The sequence below is a fragment of the Arachis duranensis genome, chromosome 8 (assembly GCF_000817695.3).
Source record: "Arachis duranensis cultivar V14167 chromosome 8, aradu.V14167.gnm2.J7QH, whole genome shotgun sequence".
Lineage (NCBI taxonomy): Eukaryota > Viridiplantae > Streptophyta > Magnoliopsida > Fabales > Fabaceae > Arachis > Arachis duranensis.
The window spans coordinates 48591821-48612665 of record NC_029779.3 but is presented as its reverse complement, the minus strand read 5'-3'; the positions used below and the strand labels follow the sequence as shown (position 1 = coordinate 48612665).

At 32.6% G+C, this 20845-nt stretch overlaps 3 protein-coding genes across 5 annotated transcripts; 2 read left to right on the top strand and 1 right to left on the bottom strand.

Annotated features, from left to right (window-relative positions):
* On the top strand, positions 1-5466 carry LOC107463494 (serine carboxypeptidase-like 45). The gene is made up of 10 exons (XM_052253447.1): positions 1-339; positions 425-526; positions 641-731; positions 1600-1694; positions 1830-1909; positions 2623-2910; positions 2995-3119; positions 4039-4131; positions 4231-4348; positions 4849-5466. The coding sequence occupies exons 1-10, from the start codon at positions 72-74 to the stop codon at positions 4999-5001; spliced, it is 1413 nt and encodes a 470-aa protein (XP_052109407.1). The 5' UTR covers positions 1-71; the 3' UTR covers positions 5002-5466.
* Positions 5467-7417: 1951 nt separating this feature from the next.
* Positions 7418-12465, top strand: LOC107463492 (dual specificity protein phosphatase PHS1). The gene is made up of 11 exons (XM_016082290.3): positions 7418-7610; positions 7807-7908; positions 8036-8172; positions 8871-9072; positions 9172-9348; positions 9454-9614; positions 9834-10845; positions 10939-11085; positions 11177-11404; positions 11546-11703; positions 11866-12465. The coding sequence occupies exons 1-11, from the start codon at positions 7548-7550 to the stop codon at positions 12224-12226; spliced, it is 2748 nt and encodes a 915-aa protein (XP_015937776.1). The 5' UTR covers positions 7418-7547; the 3' UTR covers positions 12227-12465.
* A 359-nt stretch (positions 12466-12824) lies between these two features.
* On the bottom strand, positions 12825-19653 carry LOC107463491 (chaperone protein ClpC, chloroplastic). Of its 3 annotated transcripts, XM_052252917.1 has the most exons (11): positions 19494-19653; positions 17810-18391; positions 17147-17262; positions 16894-17016; positions 16614-16799; positions 15806-16021; positions 15044-15261; positions 14765-14840; positions 14585-14674; positions 13204-14389; positions 12825-13100 (listed from the first exon to the last, which is right to left on the bottom strand). In XM_052252917.1, the coding sequence occupies exons 2-10, from the start codon at positions 18372-18374 to the stop codon at positions 13208-13210; spliced, it is 2772 nt and encodes a 923-aa protein (XP_052108877.1). In that variant the 5' UTR covers positions 18375-18391; positions 19494-19653; the 3' UTR covers positions 12825-13100; positions 13204-13207. The 3 variants fall into 3 exon arrangements, with proteins under 3 accessions (XP_052108877.1, XP_015937773.1, XP_052108876.1); XM_016082287.3 differs by having other exon boundaries at positions 12825-14389; XM_052252916.1 differs by lacking the exon at positions 19494-19653 and adding an exon at positions 19396-19418 and having other exon boundaries at positions 12825-14389.
* Positions 19654-20845: the final 1192 nt, after the last annotated feature.

Genomic DNA, 20845 nt, shown 5'->3' with positions numbered 1-20845 from the left:
TGACTATAGTGTTCTTTGCCTCACTCCTCTGATCTCTCTCTCTCTCTCTCTCTCTCTCTAAATCCAAAAGCATGGGAAATGGCATGGCAGTGATGTTGTTGTTTCATGTGAGTTTATTATTGGAGGTGTTGAGTTTTCCATCGTCTTCCTCTTCTTCTTCTTTTGATGGAAATGAAGATAGAATTGGAATGCTTCCAGGACAAGCAGAAAACATAGAATTTGAACAGTTCTCAGGATATGTAAGTGTTGATGAAAAGAAGCACAAGAATCTCTTCTATTATTTTGTTGAATCACAAACTCATCCTTCTTCAAAACCTCTTGTTCTCTGGCTCAATGGAGGTACTACATACTACTTCATCATTCATAAACACAAATGAATTTGGATATATTAATTAATCTTTTTATTCATGCTTTATTTATTTAGGACCCGGTTGTTCATCACTTGGAGTTGGTGCATTCTCTGAAAATGGACCATTTAGGCCAAATGGAGAGTTTCTTATTAACAATGAATATAGTTGGAATAAAGGTACTATAATATTAATGCAATTTCTAATAATTAAGTAGTAGCATAAAATGTTGTGAATTTCATTCATTGGTTTATTAATGTTCTTATTATTATAATTATAATTGAGATTTTCAGAAGCAAATATGTTGTATTTGGAGACACCAGTTGGAGTGGGGTTCTCTTATGCCAACGGTAGCTCCTCCTATTTACAAATCAATGACGACGCGTTTTATTAAATTTGTAATTAAATTCTTATAATTTTTTCCTTTTAATTAGGTTTTTATACTGTTTTTAATTTTATAATTAAATTCTTCTTAATGTAAAAAATATTAAAATTAATTAAATATTTTTTGCAACTTAAAAGTATTCATAACTAAAAACTTAATTAGATTTTGATGCTGGCATATATGTTGGGAAAAATATTATGTTAGTAGTGACATTTTTTATATGAAAATAACCTAATTACAAAATTAAAAATAGTGTATGGACTCAATTAAAAAAAATATAAAAATCTAATTAAAAATTTAATAAAATTATATAGACCAATGCAACTGAATAATTAAATCTTAATTTAATTAAAAATTTGGACTATTTTCTCTATTTTTAAGACTCCAACCTAAAATTAAAAAGAAAAATAGTCTTCGTCCAATTCCATGTTAATAATACCCTTAATAGAACATAACCTTACTTCGGACCCTTTATTTTATTTTTACTTCAATTTTTTGGAAAAAAGAAAATAAATTACAAAAGGAAAAGTAAGTTTTTTCCTCTTCAGAAAGACCCTTTTAAATTATACCTTGTATTGGGAAAGACACATACCATAATCCATATCCATGCTTCTTATGCTTTTTTTAAAAAAAGTTGGCCTAAAAACAGTGATTAATGGTAAAAAAGAGAGAAAAAAAAAAAAGAATAGTTATGCTCACACATATTTGGTATAGTAACTTTACGTTATTATCATTATTACTCATCTCTTGTTCCTTAAGGAATATATGAATAGAATCATCGGAATACTATACCTTTTTATTGTCCCTGAATCATTATTTACACACTTTGTCTTCTGAAAAAGTGTTTTTTTTTTTTTTAATTTCTTAAGCTAGGGACAATGTTGTATTTCTTCAACGCTGGTTCAACAAGTTCCCTCAATATAAGAACCGAGATCTATTTCTAACTGGCGAAAGTTATGCAGGTAATTAAAAATTAAATAATTAAATTAAAAGTCTCGAAAATTAAATTTCATTACAAAAGCATGTTACATTAATTATTAGCCATTATGTGTTCTAACAACCATATTGATGTATATTATTAATTAAACATTTTTTAGGGCATTATGTTCCTCAACTTGCAAAGCTCATGATTGAAATGAATTCAAAGAAAAGGATATTCAATCTCAAAGGAATAGCTGTAAGTTATTAGAAATTTACTTATCATCATCATCATTTTTTATTTCTAATATACTAGAAAATATCATTGAAAAAATATAGAAATCAACTTTTGAGTAGTTAATATTAGTTAACTTTTTCTATTGTATAATTATTTTTTAACCCTTATTTTTTAGAGGATTTAAGATCTAATTAGAGTTAGAATTAAGAATTTAGAATTTAAAATTTTAGATCTAGAATCCAAAATTTTAAAAAATTGGTTGATACTGGTTGAAAAAGTTAGTTCTTTACTCGAACTCATTATCGTGATACTCGATGTCTCGTATACCCTAATAAGTATGTCGATAAAAAATAATGTGTGCGCATATATGTGCATGTGCATATATGTTAGTAATATGAAAGTTATGTGTTACTTACGAAATAGTTATTTAAAGATAGTTATATTATACTCGATGTATGACGTATCAAATCTTAATAGGTATGTCGGCTATCGAGAATATAATTTATACAGTGATGATTAAAATGAAAGATTTGTATTTTATAATTAAGATATAAAGAAATTAATTAAGCTAAAGATAGTTATATTATACTCGATGTATGACGTATCAAACCCTAATAGGTATGTCGACTATCGAGAATAATATAACTTAGCGATGATTAAAAAGAAAGATTATTTGTGTTTTGTAATTAAGATATTAAGAAAGTAATTAAGGTAGTATGATGATGGAAATGCAGTTGGGTAATCCAGTTCTAGAATACGCCACAGATTTCAATTCAAGGGCAGAGTTCTTTTGGTCTCATGGACTAATATCAGATTCAACGTACAAGATGTTCAGCAATGTGTGTAACTATTCAAGATATGTGAGTGAGTACTATAGAGATTCACTTTCCATGGTTTGTTCAGAGGTAATGGGACAAGTTAGCAAAGAAACAAGCAAATTTGTTGACAAATATGATGTCACTCTTGATGTTTGCATTTCCTCTGTGCTTTCACAATCAAAGGTTATTTGTCCTCAATCCCAAGTGAGTCTTGTGAATCTTTAATTTAATCTCATTTATTTATTTACTATTTACTGTTCACTTTTTTACTATTTACTTTTGTGGCAGGAAAAGAATGAGAGGGTAGATGTGTGTGTAGATGACAAGGTTACAAACTACTTGAATAGAAGAGATGTACAACAAGCACTTCATGCCAAGCTTGTTGGTGTAAGAAAATGGGATGTTTGCAGCAAGTAAGATAAATTAAATCCTTTCTTAGTAATCAATTTTGTGTGCTTTTTGTATAGATTTTTTGGTCATTAAAAATTAAGATTTATAGTCGATTTACAAAAAAACAAGATAGCAAATACTAAAGTAAAAATAGAAATAAAAAGAATTATTTTATATCACGAGACGAGTTTATTTATAAGTCAAAAATAAATTTTATTAAAAGCGACGGAATTACAAGATAGTAAATACTAAAGTAAAAATAGGAATAAAAAAATTATTTTATATAACGAGATGAGCTTATTTATAAGTTAAAAATAAATTTTATCAAAAGCAATGGAATCATAAGATAGTAAGTACTAAAGTGAAAATAGGAGTAAAAAGAATTGTTTTATATAATGAAACGAGTTTATTTTGTGGGTCAAAAATAAATTTTATCAAAAACAATGGAATCACAAGATAATAAGTACTAAAGTAAAAATAGGAATAAAAAGAATTGTTTTATATAATGAAATGAGCTTATTTATAGGTCAAAAATAAATTTGATCAACAGTGAGTGATAGAATCACAAGATAATAAGTACAAAGTAAAAAAAGGAATAAAAAGAATTATTGTATATAATGAGACGAGCTTATTTATAGGTCAAAAATAAATTCTATCCAAAGCAACGAAATCACAAGATAGTAAGTACTAAAGTGAAAATAAGAATAAAAAGAATTATTTTATATAATGAAATGAGCTTATTTATAGATAAAAAATAAAATTTATCAAAAGTGACATAATCATTCTGTTATTAAATCAATGAAAGACCTAATAACAAGATATTATCTATGTTTAATTAAAATTATGATATTATATATGTTAAAAGGGTAATCTAATAATAACTTACAAAATTGATCTATGAAAATTGAATGACCTTGTTCATAATGTGTTTTGTGGTGACAGCATATTGGACTATGATATGCTTAATGTGGAAATACCTACACTTCCTCTTGTTGGATCACTAGTAAAAGCTGGAGTTAGGGTCCTAATTTACAGGTAAAATATTCTCCTTTTCAGATGCTTCATTTTTTTCACTGCTAATTAATTAATTAATTAACATAATTAACCATGTGTTGATTATTTTTCTCAATACAGTGGAGATCAAGATTCAGTGATTCCACTGACTGGAAGCCGCACTTTGGTTCAAAAGTTGGCAAAACAATTACAACTTAATACAACAATCCCTTATAGTGTATGGTTTGAAGGTCAACAGGTATATATATAACTATACATATTAATATTCTTTTATATCTATATATATATAAGTTCAAATTTTTTTTAATAAAAAATAATTTATATATCAACATTTTTCAAATGATGAGAGATAAATTTGTTCATTTTTAAAATTTAGATGATTTTAGCTTTCTTGTGATGAATATGGAGGTTTACTCTAATTCAAATTGAATTTAATTTTTATGTATTATTAGTTAAATTTCTTTTACATATATAACTAATAGGGTAAAGAATCACGTGTAATTGTCTTCATGTGAAATTAATAGTTGAGATTCATTAAATAATTTGACAAATTTAACTAAATTGTTTTAACCGTTTTTAATTATCAACTTAATATAAAGACAACTTTGCATTAGTAAAAATAATTAATTTTAAAACTTTTTATTCTAATAATACATCAAAATAAATTCATTCGAATTACATATAGGCATAGAAGTTAATTAATCTAAAATTAATAATGAAATTATGATATTATTTTAGGTTGGTGGATGGACTCAAGTTTATGGGAACAATATGCTTTCATTTGCCACAGTAAGAGGGGCAGCACATGAAGCACCTTTCTCACAGCCTGAAAGATCATTTGTGCTTTTCAACTCATTCCTACAAGGCAGGCCTTTACCACAAATTTTTTGACCCCCCCAAAAAAAAATTGCCCTTTTAGTTTAGATTTTTTTTTGTTGCCTACGATATGTTTGGTTCAATAGGTCAGGGATTACTGCATGCACGGGATTTGAATTCCTACGCATATTCAAGCAAACGAATGAATTGACTACTCGACCAACTAAAATCAGTTCTTTTTAGTTTAGATTTTGTAAGTATAACAGTCGTCACTTCATACCCCATATATTATTTATTTATCATTTGTAAATCAATGTATTTGTGTCTATGCATAATGTCAAAAGAAAAATTAAAAAAAAAAAAAGAAAATGTGAAGGTTTTTTTTTCTTGGGGTTGGATTTGCCGTACATTTTTGTGTCCTTTTCTTGTTACTTGGGCTTTGTCACAAATGTAAGTTGTTGTTGTTATGTAAGAAATTATTGTAAAAAAAAGGAATTGCAAGTTTGTAACAGAATATGAGAGTTGTCTTCTTTGTCTGAATTTCTGTACAAACAATGTGAATCAACCATGTAATTTAAATTTTTCTGCTTTTGCATCTAACATTTTTTTTTTAAGTTTTCTCATAATAATGCAATGGTTTCTAGTTATTAATTATTATTACGCCATAAAATTGAGATAATAGTAATACTCATTATTAGTTTGTAACTATACCATAAAAATTAATTATTAATATATAATATATATTAAAATAAATTAATTTATATTTATATTTATATACAAATATATAATGTTTGAATTAAAAAACACTAAGCATACAGAACATGGGTTCAGGCTTAAGACAGGGAAAATGAGAAAAGGCACATGTGCTGATGTGCTTCACAAACAACACCAAAAACAAAGAACTTTTTTTTATGCTCCAATATGAAGAGAAAAATGGGGCTCATAATAAATTGGGCCCCCTTCAAGTGATAGAAATTTAATAAAAGATTTAAGAATATGTTTAAAGAATTCATTTTAACACTTGATCTAATATTTACCAATTAATTTTACAATTTAACATTTTCTTTCTTTAAAAAAATTGTATGTACTATAGTAACAATAACTAAGCCAAGTACTAGTGTGCAAAGAGAATTATATTATCGATTCTAATTTTCTGTACCTCTTTGACTTCTCTGATTTGAACAAAAAATGTATTTGTAAGTATTCACACCACTCACCACTCACCAATGCTGGAAATCTACTTTAGGATTCGGTATTATTTGGAAGAGCGACAGAAGATGAGATTGAGAAATAAAGATCAAGAGAGAGAGTATTTGATATAAAATGGAAGATAGAGATTGAAATAGGAATGAAACTCTAATTTAATTTACATAAAGAATAAAGTTGGAATTAATTAATTGAAATAGAAATATTTTAGGTATAAAATGTTATTAAAATTTTAATTTTTATCCCAAAAAAATTTAATTTTCTGTGTTTTCACTCTTTGAAAATATTGAAATACTGAAATTTTAAAAATAGAAACTAAAATTTCAGTACCTCTACACTAACAAAGATTATGAGTCCTAATTTTCTAATTTTTATCCTAATATCTCAAAACAAACGCTATTTAAATTTTTTTTTATTATCACCTTTATTATTAGACACTTACTGTACATCATCCAATTAAATATTTTACAAATACATGATTTTTTAGATAATAAATAATTAAATTAAATAATTTTTATTGATATACTAATACATAATTAAATATCTATTAGTGGTACATATAAAGTAAATTGTTAATCTAATTATAATTTTTCCCTCCAATCAAATAAGTCAAAGAATTACTCGTAAAAAAAAAAGAAAGAGAGAGAGAAATAATTTTTATTGTTCCCTCTCTTAGTACCCAATTAATAATCAGAAAATAATGTTTTTAGACGAAAATTGCAAATCCAAACTCAAATGAGATAAAAGAGATTTTAAAACCGCTAAACCTGCATCCCAGAATCTCTATTGTATAAAAAGGGCAACAATTTCAATAATAATAATAGGATCCCGCTAGGGAGACATCCGAGTACAAGGATGATAAATATTTTTTCGAAAAATTAAATTAATTTTTGGGTTCATCAAGAATCGAATTCTTGACCTTTCAAATCTAGCGTTTTAATACCATAACATGATACCGCTCATCCCAAAAACTTCAGCTGATGGAAAAATGTAACACTAATGATTATATCTCTAATACTCCATAAACTTCCATTGTACACATTATATAAATATTTTATTGGCTCCTCATACTTTCCCTAATAATAATAATAATAATAATAATAATAATAATAATAATAATAATAATAATAATAACTAGTAGAGCTTAATTTTGATACACTAGAGTCTAAATGATCTTTTAAACTATTTATGCTTAGATGATAAAAGTAGTTATTTTTGCTAGTGCCATGTTGTCGTAATTAAAAGCATTTGTGCATTAAAAATAATAATTAATGCAAAATTAGTGATCTTGAATGAGTTGAATCTGAAGTAATAGAGAGTATTAGTAGGTTCTTCCCTCCTCCAATCCACCCTTTGAAAAAAGCAAACTACTTTCCCTCACAACAATTTGTTGCAGCTTTTCCCTCCCTACAAAAATGAGAAAAGACCAACAAAACCACCATCCTCTACTCATTACTAATCCTTCTCAACAAAATCAGGTTTTTATATATACTTACTCCCTCTTCTTCTTTTGCAATTTTCTCTTTTCGCACTAATTTCTACAATTCGAGTGGGAAAAATTGAAAAAGAAGAAAACTTGCATCAACCCCATTAATCTATATCACATATAATCATCAACTTCCAACTGTGATCTTGTAAAGTTTTAGAATTTACATGTGCGTGTGTGAATTGCAGGGAAAAGAAGAAGAGAATCATCATCATCATCATCAATTGGAAGTTGAAGCAGAGGAATCTCAACTTCCAGAGTCACCATTGCCTCTCACTGTTACTTCCAGGGTCTGATTTCTTCTTCATTATCTGTGTTGTGTATTTTTGTCTTTGTTTCTTACTTTGGGTTCCTATGTAACTGTCCAAAACTGAATAAAAATTGAAACTTGATTTTTGGGAATGAATGAAAATGCAGGTATTGTATATGTTGGGAGATATAGCAGCAGGGCCTGCGTACAAGTTCACGCAATGGCTTCAATTGGTTCGTAAACGCACTTCCAAGTTTGGACCTTCTGGCTTCCCTAACCGCCTTTCTACCATGCCTTCTTCTAGGTTCTTATTTACTACTACTACTTTCTACTTTCTACTTTCAATCCTCAGAAAATCAATTTCTATATATCACAGGAGTAAGTGATGTTATGTGTTTGAGTTGAAAATTGCCCCATCAAAGATTGAAAAAATGAGGAATATGGGTAGAAGAGAGTGTATAATTACATGTGTTTTTTAACTTATTTCTAACATGTATTTTGTATTTCAATATGTATTCTATATCAGCGTCTGATTTTTAGTGTTCACGTAACATGGTTTGGAATTATGGTGGTCGAAGAAGTTGTTATGGAAGGTTGTATAGTGTGGCACTCTTAGGAAGAGGAAATTAGTAAATTACACTGATTAGGCAATATCATGTAGGATAATACCATTCGATTCGTAGAATTATACATTTAAGTCGATTTTACACCTGATATCACTTAATTTTGTGAAATGTGATACTGACATAGTGACATTCCATGTAATCGTAAGTCGAGGTAAATGCAAGCATGACAAATTAAATAGTAGCGTATTACTCAAGTAGTTTATGGCAATTTAAGTTTTCGTTTTCATATTGTTTCATTGAATGCTAAAGATTAATCTTTTGGAAGTGGGGTTGTAAAGGTGCATAATGAAAGCTTTTTTTTTTTCCTTTTCTCTGTGATGTGTTTGGTGTGAAATTGTACATGTTGCTAATGGTGATCATAACTTTTATGTGTTAGCCCTGGTGAGGCTATTGAAGATGCAACGAGCGATCGGCCTCCAAAACAAACTGAGGTTAACTTGTGGGAGAGGCTCGGTAAAGCCGAAATGTTGGACATTGAATCAAGCATGTTTTCTTGGGACAGGCTCACTTCGCTTCACCACACTGAACACAGCAGCATCAATGAGAATTCCGAGGATGAAATGAACAAAGCTCTTGAGGTCTGTTTTTTCTTACAATCATACAAATTAGATATCTTGTAGTACTGAATTAGAAATAGAGTGTTTGAAGTGCACACGAATGATTTGTATGTGTAATAGGTAACTGTAAATTCTGGAGGGGTTGTCTTCTTTGCTTTTTTCAATGGCCTTGGGGGCGATGGTGCTTTTCCGAAAGAAGCAGCGGCCGTTATAAAAATATCATCATCAAGATTGGCAACACAATCAGAACGCCTTGGTTATGAATTTGCTAGGTGGTTGGGAGTTCGAACTCCACAGGTTGTTTCTATGCTTTTCTTTCAGGAACACAACCATCACATTGCAAGCTTCAGATATGAAGATTGACTTCTAGCGTATTCATTCTTTTCTATCTGGAAAATGCAGGCTAGAGTGATTCACAATACTAGTTCTGAGTGGCTCCAAATAAAGGAAGCTACAGAAAAAGCTAGAGATGCAGCAAGTTCTAAGGGTGATGAAAGTGGCGAAATGAATTGCTCAGAACTTTTGGAAGCACTTGAACTCGGCCGATGTCTCTATTTTATGAGGTACGATTGAAATCCGGTATTCCAATGATATGGTTTATAATATTTTTGTGAATTATGTTCTATTGTTGTCATGTTATCACTACCATCTAATGATATTATTTTGTTACAAACAATGATTCTAATTTCAATGCCTGGTCTTGATTTAGTCATTTCAGTTTTCGAATGTGGCGTGCGACCACCATAATTGTATTTTCATAAGGATTTGTAATCTTTTTGCAGTTATGTACATGGTTCACCTTTGCTTGAAAGTCCCTATGCATTCGAATATCGGGAAACTGCAGAAAGAACATCAGCAGCCCTTGGCAGGGTACTGATGTTGGACCTTGTCATTAGAAATGAAGATAGGCTCCCTTGCCGGCAACTTAGGTGGCGAGGGAACTCCGCAAATTTGTTGTTTGCTGAAAAGTTAATCTCAGCAAATACAGACACACTAGGAGAAGCTTTAGATTCTGCAATGAACCATTATGGACCAAGGGTGGTTCGAGCACTTCAAAATGAAAGGAGGTCAGTTTCAATGGATTCGAAATCAAGTTCTCGTAATCCTACATTGTTATCACAACGCTCAGATGTTTCGGATATAGTGGAATCAGCAATATCTACTAGAATGAGTCTTAATGGTCAAACATCAGGAGAATCACCTTGTACTAACTTTAATGTTGTGGCTATTGATTCTGGTGTTCCTCGCCGGCCCCCTACTGGAAAACGTGCAGATGATCAGACTAATTATCCCAAGTTGGTTGAGTTGCTACTTAACAGTTCCGAGTTTTCCTCGAACCTGCTATATGATATAACCGGAGGCAAATTAGGATGTCCTGCACCAGAAGACATAAATCCGGCAACTGATGTACCTGCAACTGCTAGTGACATAACAGTAGTTCATGAGTTTCGTTGTAGTTTTCGCGCTGCTCTTAGGGATCTGCAGGGGTTCTATATATTCCTACTGACACTTCACCAGAAACTTGATAACATGTTAAGATCCCTTATGAATATTATAAGCAAAATTTCGTCTATGGAATCTGAAAAAGATGAATTTTCTTCACCCATTGCTGCTGGCAGCAGTCCCTCTCCAACAGGTAGAGAGAGGTCTCCCCATGATAACCATCATGATTGTTGTGACTCCGGGTCTGCATCAAGAGAAGGTTGTCATGGAAAACACTCAAAAGGAAGCGCGGAATCACATAGTGGTCTTCGCTTAACAGCTAAGCTTCGAGATTTCAATAAATTTGCAAAGGTTGGTTTCTAACATAATTTTGCTGTGTAAAATCCCCTTCTTTTTTTTAACTTTCCTTGTGTCTTATACTTCATCCTAATTTCAATCTTCAAGGTTGATGCCGAATCTAGTAAAGAACTGGAACAGTGGAATGAAATGCTTAAAAATGATGTCATCAAGTTATGCCAAGACAACAATTTCAATACAGGCTTTTTTGAGGGTAGTGACGACAACTTTGTCATTGATGCATATGAACTGAAGGTAAATTCATTTTAATACACCAAAAAATAACATCTTAAACTTGGTTCATTTATGTATTTCCATATAAAGCATTTACTCCTTGAACTTTCAGATAAGACTTGAGCATATCCTTGAGAGGATTGTGTTGATATCTGAGGCTGCGAATACAGAGAAACCTTCCGCCATTACAAATACTCTCTATGTTGGTGGAGCACTGGCTGCAAGATCTATATACACGTTGCAACGCTTGGGAATCACACATATATTGTGTTTGTGTACTAACGAAATTGGACAGGCCGATTCTCAGTTTCCTGATCTATTTACATATAAAAATTTCTCTGTAAGTCGTATTATCATGTCTCACCCAACGGTATTTGTTTGCACCATGTTAATGCTGATGTTGAAATCTACTCGCTTAATCATTTCATTTATTAAGTTATATCAGTGATTTATTGGTCCTGTTCTTTCTCATTGAAAACAGGTGAGTGACAATGAAGATTGTAACATCAGCAGCATATTTGAAGAAGCTTGTGATTTTATAGATTATGTTGAGCAGATTGGTCAAAGAGTTTTAGTTCATTGTTTTGAGGGGAGAAGCAGAAGTGTTACTCTGGTTCTTGCTTACTTAATGCTCAGAAAGTAAGTAAAAGAGATTTGAAATTATGCAATCTTCTTAAATAGTTAAAATAGTTAAATGTTTTTGAATCTTAATAGCTATTTATATATTATACTCCTTTTCAAAATATGTCATTTTGAAACTTGGCACACTAACAAATCAATGTAATTTATATCAATATATAGGAAGTTCACTCTTTTAGAAGCATGGAACACACTGAAGCGAGTACACCGCCGAGCACAGCCAAACGACGGTTTTGCAAAGATCTTACAGGAACTGGATAAAAAGCTGCATGGAAAGGTATCTATGGAGTGGCAACAACGAAAACCAACAATGAAAGTTTGCCCCATCTGCGGCAAGAATGCCGGATTAAGCAGCAGCTCACTTAAGCTCCATCTCCAGAAGTTGCATAAAAAGCTGTCGTCCGGGAGTGTAGATAGTGCCATGACAATGGAAATACAGAAGGCACTGACGGCTTTGAAGGTTAGCCGCGGCGGTAGTGTTAGCCCGACACAGAGGCAGTCTCAGTCAATGATAGATGAATAGATTACTCTAGCAAGACACGAAGAAAGGTTAATTAACTCTGTTGGCTTTTCATTGTATTCTCTATTTTTCTTTATGCAAAGTGTAAAGTAGAAGAAGGGGCTTGTTAATTATGTGGTTATAGTTCAATTCTTTTGTTACTTTATTAAATATAAAAGAAAAGTTGGTTCCTGAAGACATAAACTTGTCATATGGTATCATGCCATCAGGAATGAGTATTGACTATTATTTTATTTCAAAAATGTTCCAATATCGGATTAAGTAACATTAACACTGCTTTATCATTTAATACATAGCAGTAGCATTAGCAAACCTCCCTAATGGTTAAACAAAAATATGCAGTACATCTTAGTACCTTAATCTAGCTCCTATTGTATATCAAACGAGTTTTGGAGCATTGAACTGCCAGAGTGGAATAGCTAGGTTTTCACATGGAATAGCTAGGTTTTTATAACAATTTAAGTAATTTAAACTGTTTAGTATATTGGATTAAGTTGTAAACATTAATCCTCTGTAGAATTGGAAATCTTGCAATGTTGTGACAGCAAATCCGCCATCATATAGCAACATTTTTCTATAGAGGCATTTGGGACTAAAGCAATTGTACTAATTACTTGGAACCTATCATTACATGTACTTCCTTTCAAGCATTTGAATACACCATAACAAATTAACAATTTACAACAAATGCAGGGAGATTACATAGATTGAACCATTGGAAACTTTTGAAAAAACACCCAGCTTTTGAAGTAATTGATCAACGTACCTCGCCTTTCACACATACCATTTGTCTTCTTCCATGGTCACCCCTTTCTTCTCTACTAGTTTTGATTGGCTATGGGCGAAACCTGACTGGGAATCTGTGATCCATTAAAAGCTGAACGTCCATTGACAAGTAAAACAGAAACTATGACTATGGTTTAGATCAAATGTGTATATATATTATTAGTACAGGTATTACTATTATCAAAGGTAATAACCCCATTATACAGGAAGAGCCTCCTCTGGCAAGGACTCTGGAGTACCACTGCTACCATTGAGAACAATCACATTGCCATCAGCATCAACATCAACTATCACAGAGTCACCTTCTTTGATCTCTCTAGCAAGCATCTTCTCAGCCATGCTGTCCTCCAAAAGTCTCATTATGGCTCTCCTTAGAGGCCTAGCTCCATAGCTAGGGTTGTAACCTTCCTCAACTACTCTGTCTCTAAATCTTTCCGTCACTTGAAGTTCGATATCTTTGGTCTTTAGTCTGTCAAACACCTCCTTTAGCATTATGTCAGCAATCTCCTTCACCTCGAGTTTTGTGAGTTGCCTGAAGACAATCATTTCATCCAGCCTGTTCAAGAACTCTGGCCTGAAGTATTGTTTTAGCTCCTCGGTCACCAAGCTCTTGATTCGGTTGTAGCTGCTGTCCTTTTCATCATAATCCAGATCAAATCCTATTTTCCGGCCTCCTTTCTCAATTACACTGCTTCCAACATTCGACGTCATTATGAGAAGCGTGTTCTTGAAATCCACGGTTCTTCCCTTGCTATCTGTAAGTCTACCATCTTCCAGGATCTGAAGCATCATGTTGAATACATCAGGATGGGCTTTCTCAATCTCATCAAAGAGCACAACAGTGTAAGGACGACGCCGAACTGCTTCAGTCAGTTGGCCACCTTCGGTGTAACCAACATATCCAGGAGGCGAACCTATGAGTTTAGAGACGGTGTGCCTCTCCATGAATTCACTCATGTCTAGCCGAATCATGGCTTCTTCAGAGCCAAAGTAATATGCAGCCAATGCTTTCGCCAATTCAGACTTCCCGACACCAGTTGGACCAGAAAAGATGAAGCTGGCAATTGGACGATTAGGGTTTTTCAATCCAACCCGGGCTCGACGAATAGCTCGGCTAATTGCTTTCACTGCTTCATCCTGACCAATGACACGCTTGTGCAATGTCTCCTCCATCTTAAGGAGGCGATCGGATTCATCGGTTGAGACTTTCTCAACAGGGATACCAGTCCAAGAGGAGACAATATGTTGTATGTCAACTTCCGTCACAATGGGACCTGAGTCTCCTGCTTCACTCTCTGCCTTGCTCATCTCCTTGCCTTTCTCTACAAGTGTTGATATTTGTGCCTTAAGATCCATTTCTCTATCTCGTAGTTCTCCAGCCTATTAAAATTTCCATCTATTGTCAATCTTCGGGCAAGAAACTGTACACTTGAATAATGAATATTAAAACAACCCTAAACCCTTAAGCAAAAAACATCAGTGAATCATTGTTTTCAGACAAACAATATTATCCCACTTGATCATCGTAGCTGAAAGAAAACATTTGCACATTTTACATTTAGAGAAAAACATTACCTTCTCAAAGTCTTGGTTGCGAACAGCTTCTTCTTTCTCCTTAACAATCTGCCTGAGTTCCTTGTCAAGTTCTCTTGCTTCTTCAGGCAACTGGAAGTACATAAATATAACCAAATTAGGTCAAAAACGGATGCTAGTTGCTACACGAACAGCTAGTTTTAAGGTAAGCAAACAACATACCTGTGCGTGTTGCAGCCGGACACGTGAACCAGCTTCATCAATAAGATCTATAGCTTTGTCTGGCAAAAATCGATCACTGCAATACACAATTATTTTTGAGAGGGGAAATATGGCAAAACATAGAGCAATTGTATTATACAATTGCAATTGCTGATGCTAAATTCAATAAATCTAACATGAACAGCATCCTGAGTTCAAGGACAAGGCAGCATTCTCTACCCTAGATTGAATTTCACAGCAAATAAACAAGATGAGCAAAACATATGAATAATAACCAACCTGATATATTGGTAAGACAGCTGTGCAGCAGCTACAAGAGCCTCATCAGTATACCGAAGCTTGTGGTGAATTTCATAGCGTTCTCTAAGTCCTTTCAGTATTTGTATGGTTTCATCTACAGTTGGCTCCGGCACCTTAACTGGCTGGAATCGTCTCTCCAAAGCTGGATCTTTTTCAATGTGTTTCCGGTATTCATCAAGTGTTGTGGCTCCAATACACTGGAGAAAACAAAACACTTCTTTAGCACACATTCACCAGGGAAAGTAGCATCTGAATTTAGCAATATCAATCAAGTTCCAGATGCTCATTATTTTTGGTGTAGCTTGGCCATAGACAATTAACCCATCAAAATAGGCATAATTTGATCATCCTGCATCCTATTATTAACAGACAATGAAACAACTCAATGCCAATATTTCTATATTTGTATGGAAGTTTCCAATGCTAATTTGGAAAGTTGAGCCCATTATTTGTTTGCGTACAAGCTAGCACCAATTTCTGACCGTGTATCTTAATTGAGATGTGATAGCTGACCTATAGCAGACCTCCAATGTTTTAACTTTTTGGACTTTGAAGTGGCTATGGATATTTTATTATCAGAAAGGTGTTTTGTCCCCTTTTTTCCACATTTTGATTAAAAGGCTCCCAAATGATGTACCAGTAAAATCCAAAAGCCAAATATCCTTAATATATTGACTTTGAAATAAATGTTCATCACACAGTTTATCCATAAGCCAGTTTTAACATGTAAAGGGAAATTACCTGCAGTTCACCCCTTGCAAGAGCAGGTTTTAGTATGTTAGCAGCATCAATAGCCCCTTCAGCTGCTCCAGCTCCAATTAGGGTGTGCACTTCATCGATAAAAAGTATTATCTCATCACTTTGTTTAATTTCCTCCATCAGTTTCTTCAACCTCTCCTCAAACTCACCACGATATTTAGTTCCAGCAACAAGCAAACCCATATCAAGGGTTATAACCTAAAGCATACATAGTAGGATACATAATTAGAATATAATGAAACATTATCAAAGGGTAACTACTAACTCCAAATAAAGATACATCTATGACCCCTTCAAACAGTATTTGTCTCTACCAATACTTTATTTCCCAAAATTTGACAAGGTAAGAAAAGAAGAGATCTAAAAATGCATGATTTTCTCCTGAAGTGCCATTATTGTAATAGATTAGTAAAGTGTGTCAAACAGACATTTGCATGCCAAATGTAATTGAGAAAAAATCATTATTTAGAATCCCAAAAATCATACCAAACACCCCCCGAAATTCAAAAAAAAAATATGTATCCCAAACTTAGTGAGATGAAATTACTATCACACAATCAGAAGAACAAAAATGAGACAGCATGATGTAAACGATGGCCGAACAATGTTAGGAAACAAATATTTTTTGTGACATGTAAAAATCAGTGAAGAAACAGGATATTATTTTATAATTAGTTTGAATGAATACAATAACTTGAAGATGTTAATAGTATTGAAGACGATAATGACAAATCACGATTTTAACTACAAAATATTTAAGATCTGTGAAGATAAAATTATTTCAACAAACCTTTTTTCCCTCTATGGTTTCAGGTACATCACCATTTGCAATCCTCTGAGCAAGACCTTCAGCAATTGCTGTCTTACCAACACCGGGTTCTCCAATAAGACAAGGGTTATTTTTGGTGCGACGACCCAAAATTTGAGTGACACGTTCTATTTGTGGCTGCCTTCCCACAACTGGATCCAATTTTCCCTGATTGCAGAGGAAAATAAGTGAACTTTCATGAAGAATTCAGAATCATCCACACTCAAGCATCTGTACCAGTTAACTAGGAATTCTCAATTACCTCCTCTGCTAACTTGGTTAAATTGGTGCCATACTCCTCCAATGTTGGCATCTTATTGCCACTACTTCCTGACCCAACAGTTGCAGTAACACTATCAGCACTCTCACCAACCATGCGAATAACCTGTGCCCATTCAGCATAAACATATTAGACAAGACTAAAGAAGGTATATATGTATTATAAAGCACCAAGGAAGCAGAGTGTGCATGCAGAAGTAAGTGGGAAAAGAAGTAAATAAGGGAATAAAACTAGCCTGTGTTCGAATATTAGTTGGGTCAGCACCCAAGTTTTCAAGAACACGTGCTGCTACACCTTCACCCTCACGAAGAAGACCCAGAAGCAAGTGCTCAGATCCAATATAATTGTGACCTGTAAATATCAAGGTTTAAGACTTCAACATCACACGCTAAGACCAAATAATTACAACTGAATCACTGAACATAAAATATCTATCATGTATTACAGACAAGAGAATCATTTGATTGTGGCACACCATGAATAGGTTAAGCCTCAATGGGCATGCAATAATTAGAAGCAAGATTTTATCACAAGATACAAGTGTCAATTTGCATCAACATTGGAGCCAACTTATAGATTACTCTTGGCACAATTGCACTTTACACAATATGGCAGCTTATCGAAAATGCTTTTTCACTTTGCTCATCATCCTCTATAAGAAATCAAACTTAGATGAACCACTTGAGAAAAATAGATAATTGTATTGTGTCCCATATCACCAATCACTTCTACCTTATTTCAAGTAAAAATTAATTAAAAAGGGGAAAGCCTCATAGAAATAGGAAGATAAGCATACGGGGAATCAACCACTGTTAATGTACGAATGCTTTTTTGCAACCAAAACAAACAAATAACTATATAAAGATCGGTGAAAAAAAAAAAGAAAAATTGTTTTTACCAAGTTGGCGAGCTTCCTCTAATGAGAGTTCCAAAACACGTTTTGCACGAGGAGTAAATGGAATCTCAACAGCTACAAACCCACTACCCCTTCCTATTATCTTCTCCACTTCAACACGTGCATCTTTAAGGTTGATTCCCATAGACTTCAGAACCTTAGCGGCAATACCAGTGCCCTCACCAATAAGACCCAAAAGAATCTGCTCTGTTCCAACAAAATTGTGACCAAGACGTCTTGCTTCCTCCTGGGCAAGCATAATCACCTTGATTGCTTTTTCTGTGAAACGCTCAAACATGGCTTTAGGAACACCTCTGATAGGCTTTGCTCGCCGTGAAGAAGTTGTAATTGACACCTTCGAGTGAAAATCCAGTCCAGGTCTCAACATAGTATCCAAAGGATTAACTGTACGTAGTCCTGAAAAACCTGCCATTCTTAGTCCATTTGTTCGTAAAGCACACATCATTTTGACAGATCTTCTGGATTTTCCTGATCCCTTATGTTGGCCACGCCGATGCCCGGCCACTAGACCAGGGACATTAACTGACTGAGCCAAAACCCTAGCCATGATTCCTGAATAGCTGGCTGCAATTTTTATGAAGAATATTAAGCAACAAGTAACACACTTGAAAAACAGAATATCTATTAACAAACAAAAAGATTCACCATGGCAAGCATCAATCGAAAAATTTTTTACTACATGACAGCCATGAGAATAAGCACTTGTACATACATCTAATAGATCAAAATATTTAACTTCCTCCTCAAAGTTGAAAAAAAAAAGAATATATAAAACTATTATGGGAAGAACAACATTCAGAAGAAGTTTAGTGCAAAGGAATTTAAAATTAATTAGAGCGATGATAATAACCAAACTTCAAAGCAAGTTATCAGATAGAGCAACACATCCGCTGATCATACCTTTCAAACATACAATGAACATCAAAGATATTTCAAATCATTTGGGAAATAATAAAGATGACCAAAACCAAGGATGCCAAAGCTCACAGCACATTATCTTGCCTAAAAAGTATTACATCTTATTGGAAAAACTAATAGAAATCATGGAAATAAAGTTCAAGGAAGGAATCAAGTGTTAATTCGTGTGGTCCTTTCAAGACATCATTTTAAGCTCATGACAATTCAAGGGAAAGTAATATCCTTCATTTTGCTTATTCTGAATTATCCATTTCTTCTTCCAACTAAAACCCATTTACAAATTACAACATACTTGGAGCTTGAAAAAGCTAATGATGATAACAAATAAACCAAGAGATAAAAAACTAACACAAGATTACAAAATAACACAATAATCAAGTACATACGTATAGCTAAAGTAGCAAGTAAAACACTAATTAACGGAATAAACCATAACAGTAATATAATCCACAATTGGGAAACGCTTCAATTAATGAATCAGTAACCTTAATAAGATGATGAAACTACAGAACCGAATAATAATAATAATAATAATAATAATAATAATAATAATAATAATAATTCAACAATAATTGAAACCAAAATCGAGAAACGAAAACTCCGAAACAAGATAAACAAATGAATAAATAAATAAATAAAGAAAACCTAACTGAAGCAGCTTTTGAGCTAACAAAGGCAAAGAAGAAAAGAAAGGGAAAGTGTAACAGAGCAACACCAAATCCAAAATGGAAAAGAAAATTGAACTCACCAGAAACTCTGCACAAAAATCCGATATACGATAGGGTTATTAAAATTGAGAAAAAGAAAAAGAAAAAGAAAAAGAATAGGGAGAGAGAGAGAGAGAAAGGAAGGTCCTTTTTTTATGAAGTGAAAAGAGGAAATGAAGCAGAGAAAGTGTTTATATAATAATAATAATATGAGAAAATAATCAAATATATATAAATATGGGAGAGAAAGGGAAAAAAGGAAAAAGAGAGATAAAAATAAAAAGAAAAATGTGGTCGTAACCCACTCCTTCAAGATATCTTTTTCTTTTGTCTCTCTAAAATATATATATCTAATTTTTAGTGTCACCTCGCCGACTCTCATTTTCTGATACTTCACATGTAAAATATAACTAATTTTAATAATTTATATAAACATCTAATTTGGTCATTTCAACAAAATAGTCATTTTTTACTATACTATTTGAATAATTTGTAAAGAGAAAAATTGAATAATTATTTATAACATTTATATTATTAATTTATCAAAATCAAATGAAAATTGAAATAAAAAAATTCTAAAAAATTATTAGTTTATATGAAATTATAAATTAAATTTTTTTAGTAATTTTAATATATTAATAAACTTGATTTTTTTAAAATATGTTTATCTACTCATTAATAACATTTGCGTTTAGTGATAAGTAATTTTTTTATTTTGATATTTTTGAGTTCATATATTTAAAAAAAATCATATTTTTTAAAAACACAATTAATCATGATTTTTAAAATCAAATTAGATATTTTTATATAATAAAGTTTAAATAAATGTCAAAAACCTTTTTAAAAAATTGCCTTAAACTTATGAAAATTTTAATGAAATGTCTATTTATTCATAGTCTCGTATCTTGAACGGGTTGGATCTGACAGAAATCAAAAGTAAGTGAGTCGTTGATAATTGGTCCTGGATAGACTCTTTAAGGAAACTCCTCAAGACTGTCGAGGTGAGGAACGGATGGTGAGAGGCCACCTGTAAAGACTCCAGTGTCCGTACGTAGCTATTAGAGTTAAGATAAGTGATGTACTTTGGAAGAGGGGTAGGTCCCTCCTCATTTATAATCCGTGTCCGGGTGAGTCCTTTGCGATCAGGCCCACCTATTTAAAAACTTCTGCAAGCTGTCTGAATCCCACGCGAAAAGGAAGATAGCACGCGGGTCGTCTCCCTTGTCGGGTCGGCCTGACGTTTGGGTTCCCTTGTCGGATCGCGGTCTAACGAACTGATAAATTGGACTGATTTTAACGTTTGGATCTCCTTGTCGGATTTTGACCCAATTAATTTTTTTTATCTAAAATTAATAATAAAAGTTGTTAAATAATAATTTAATTATATTCATTA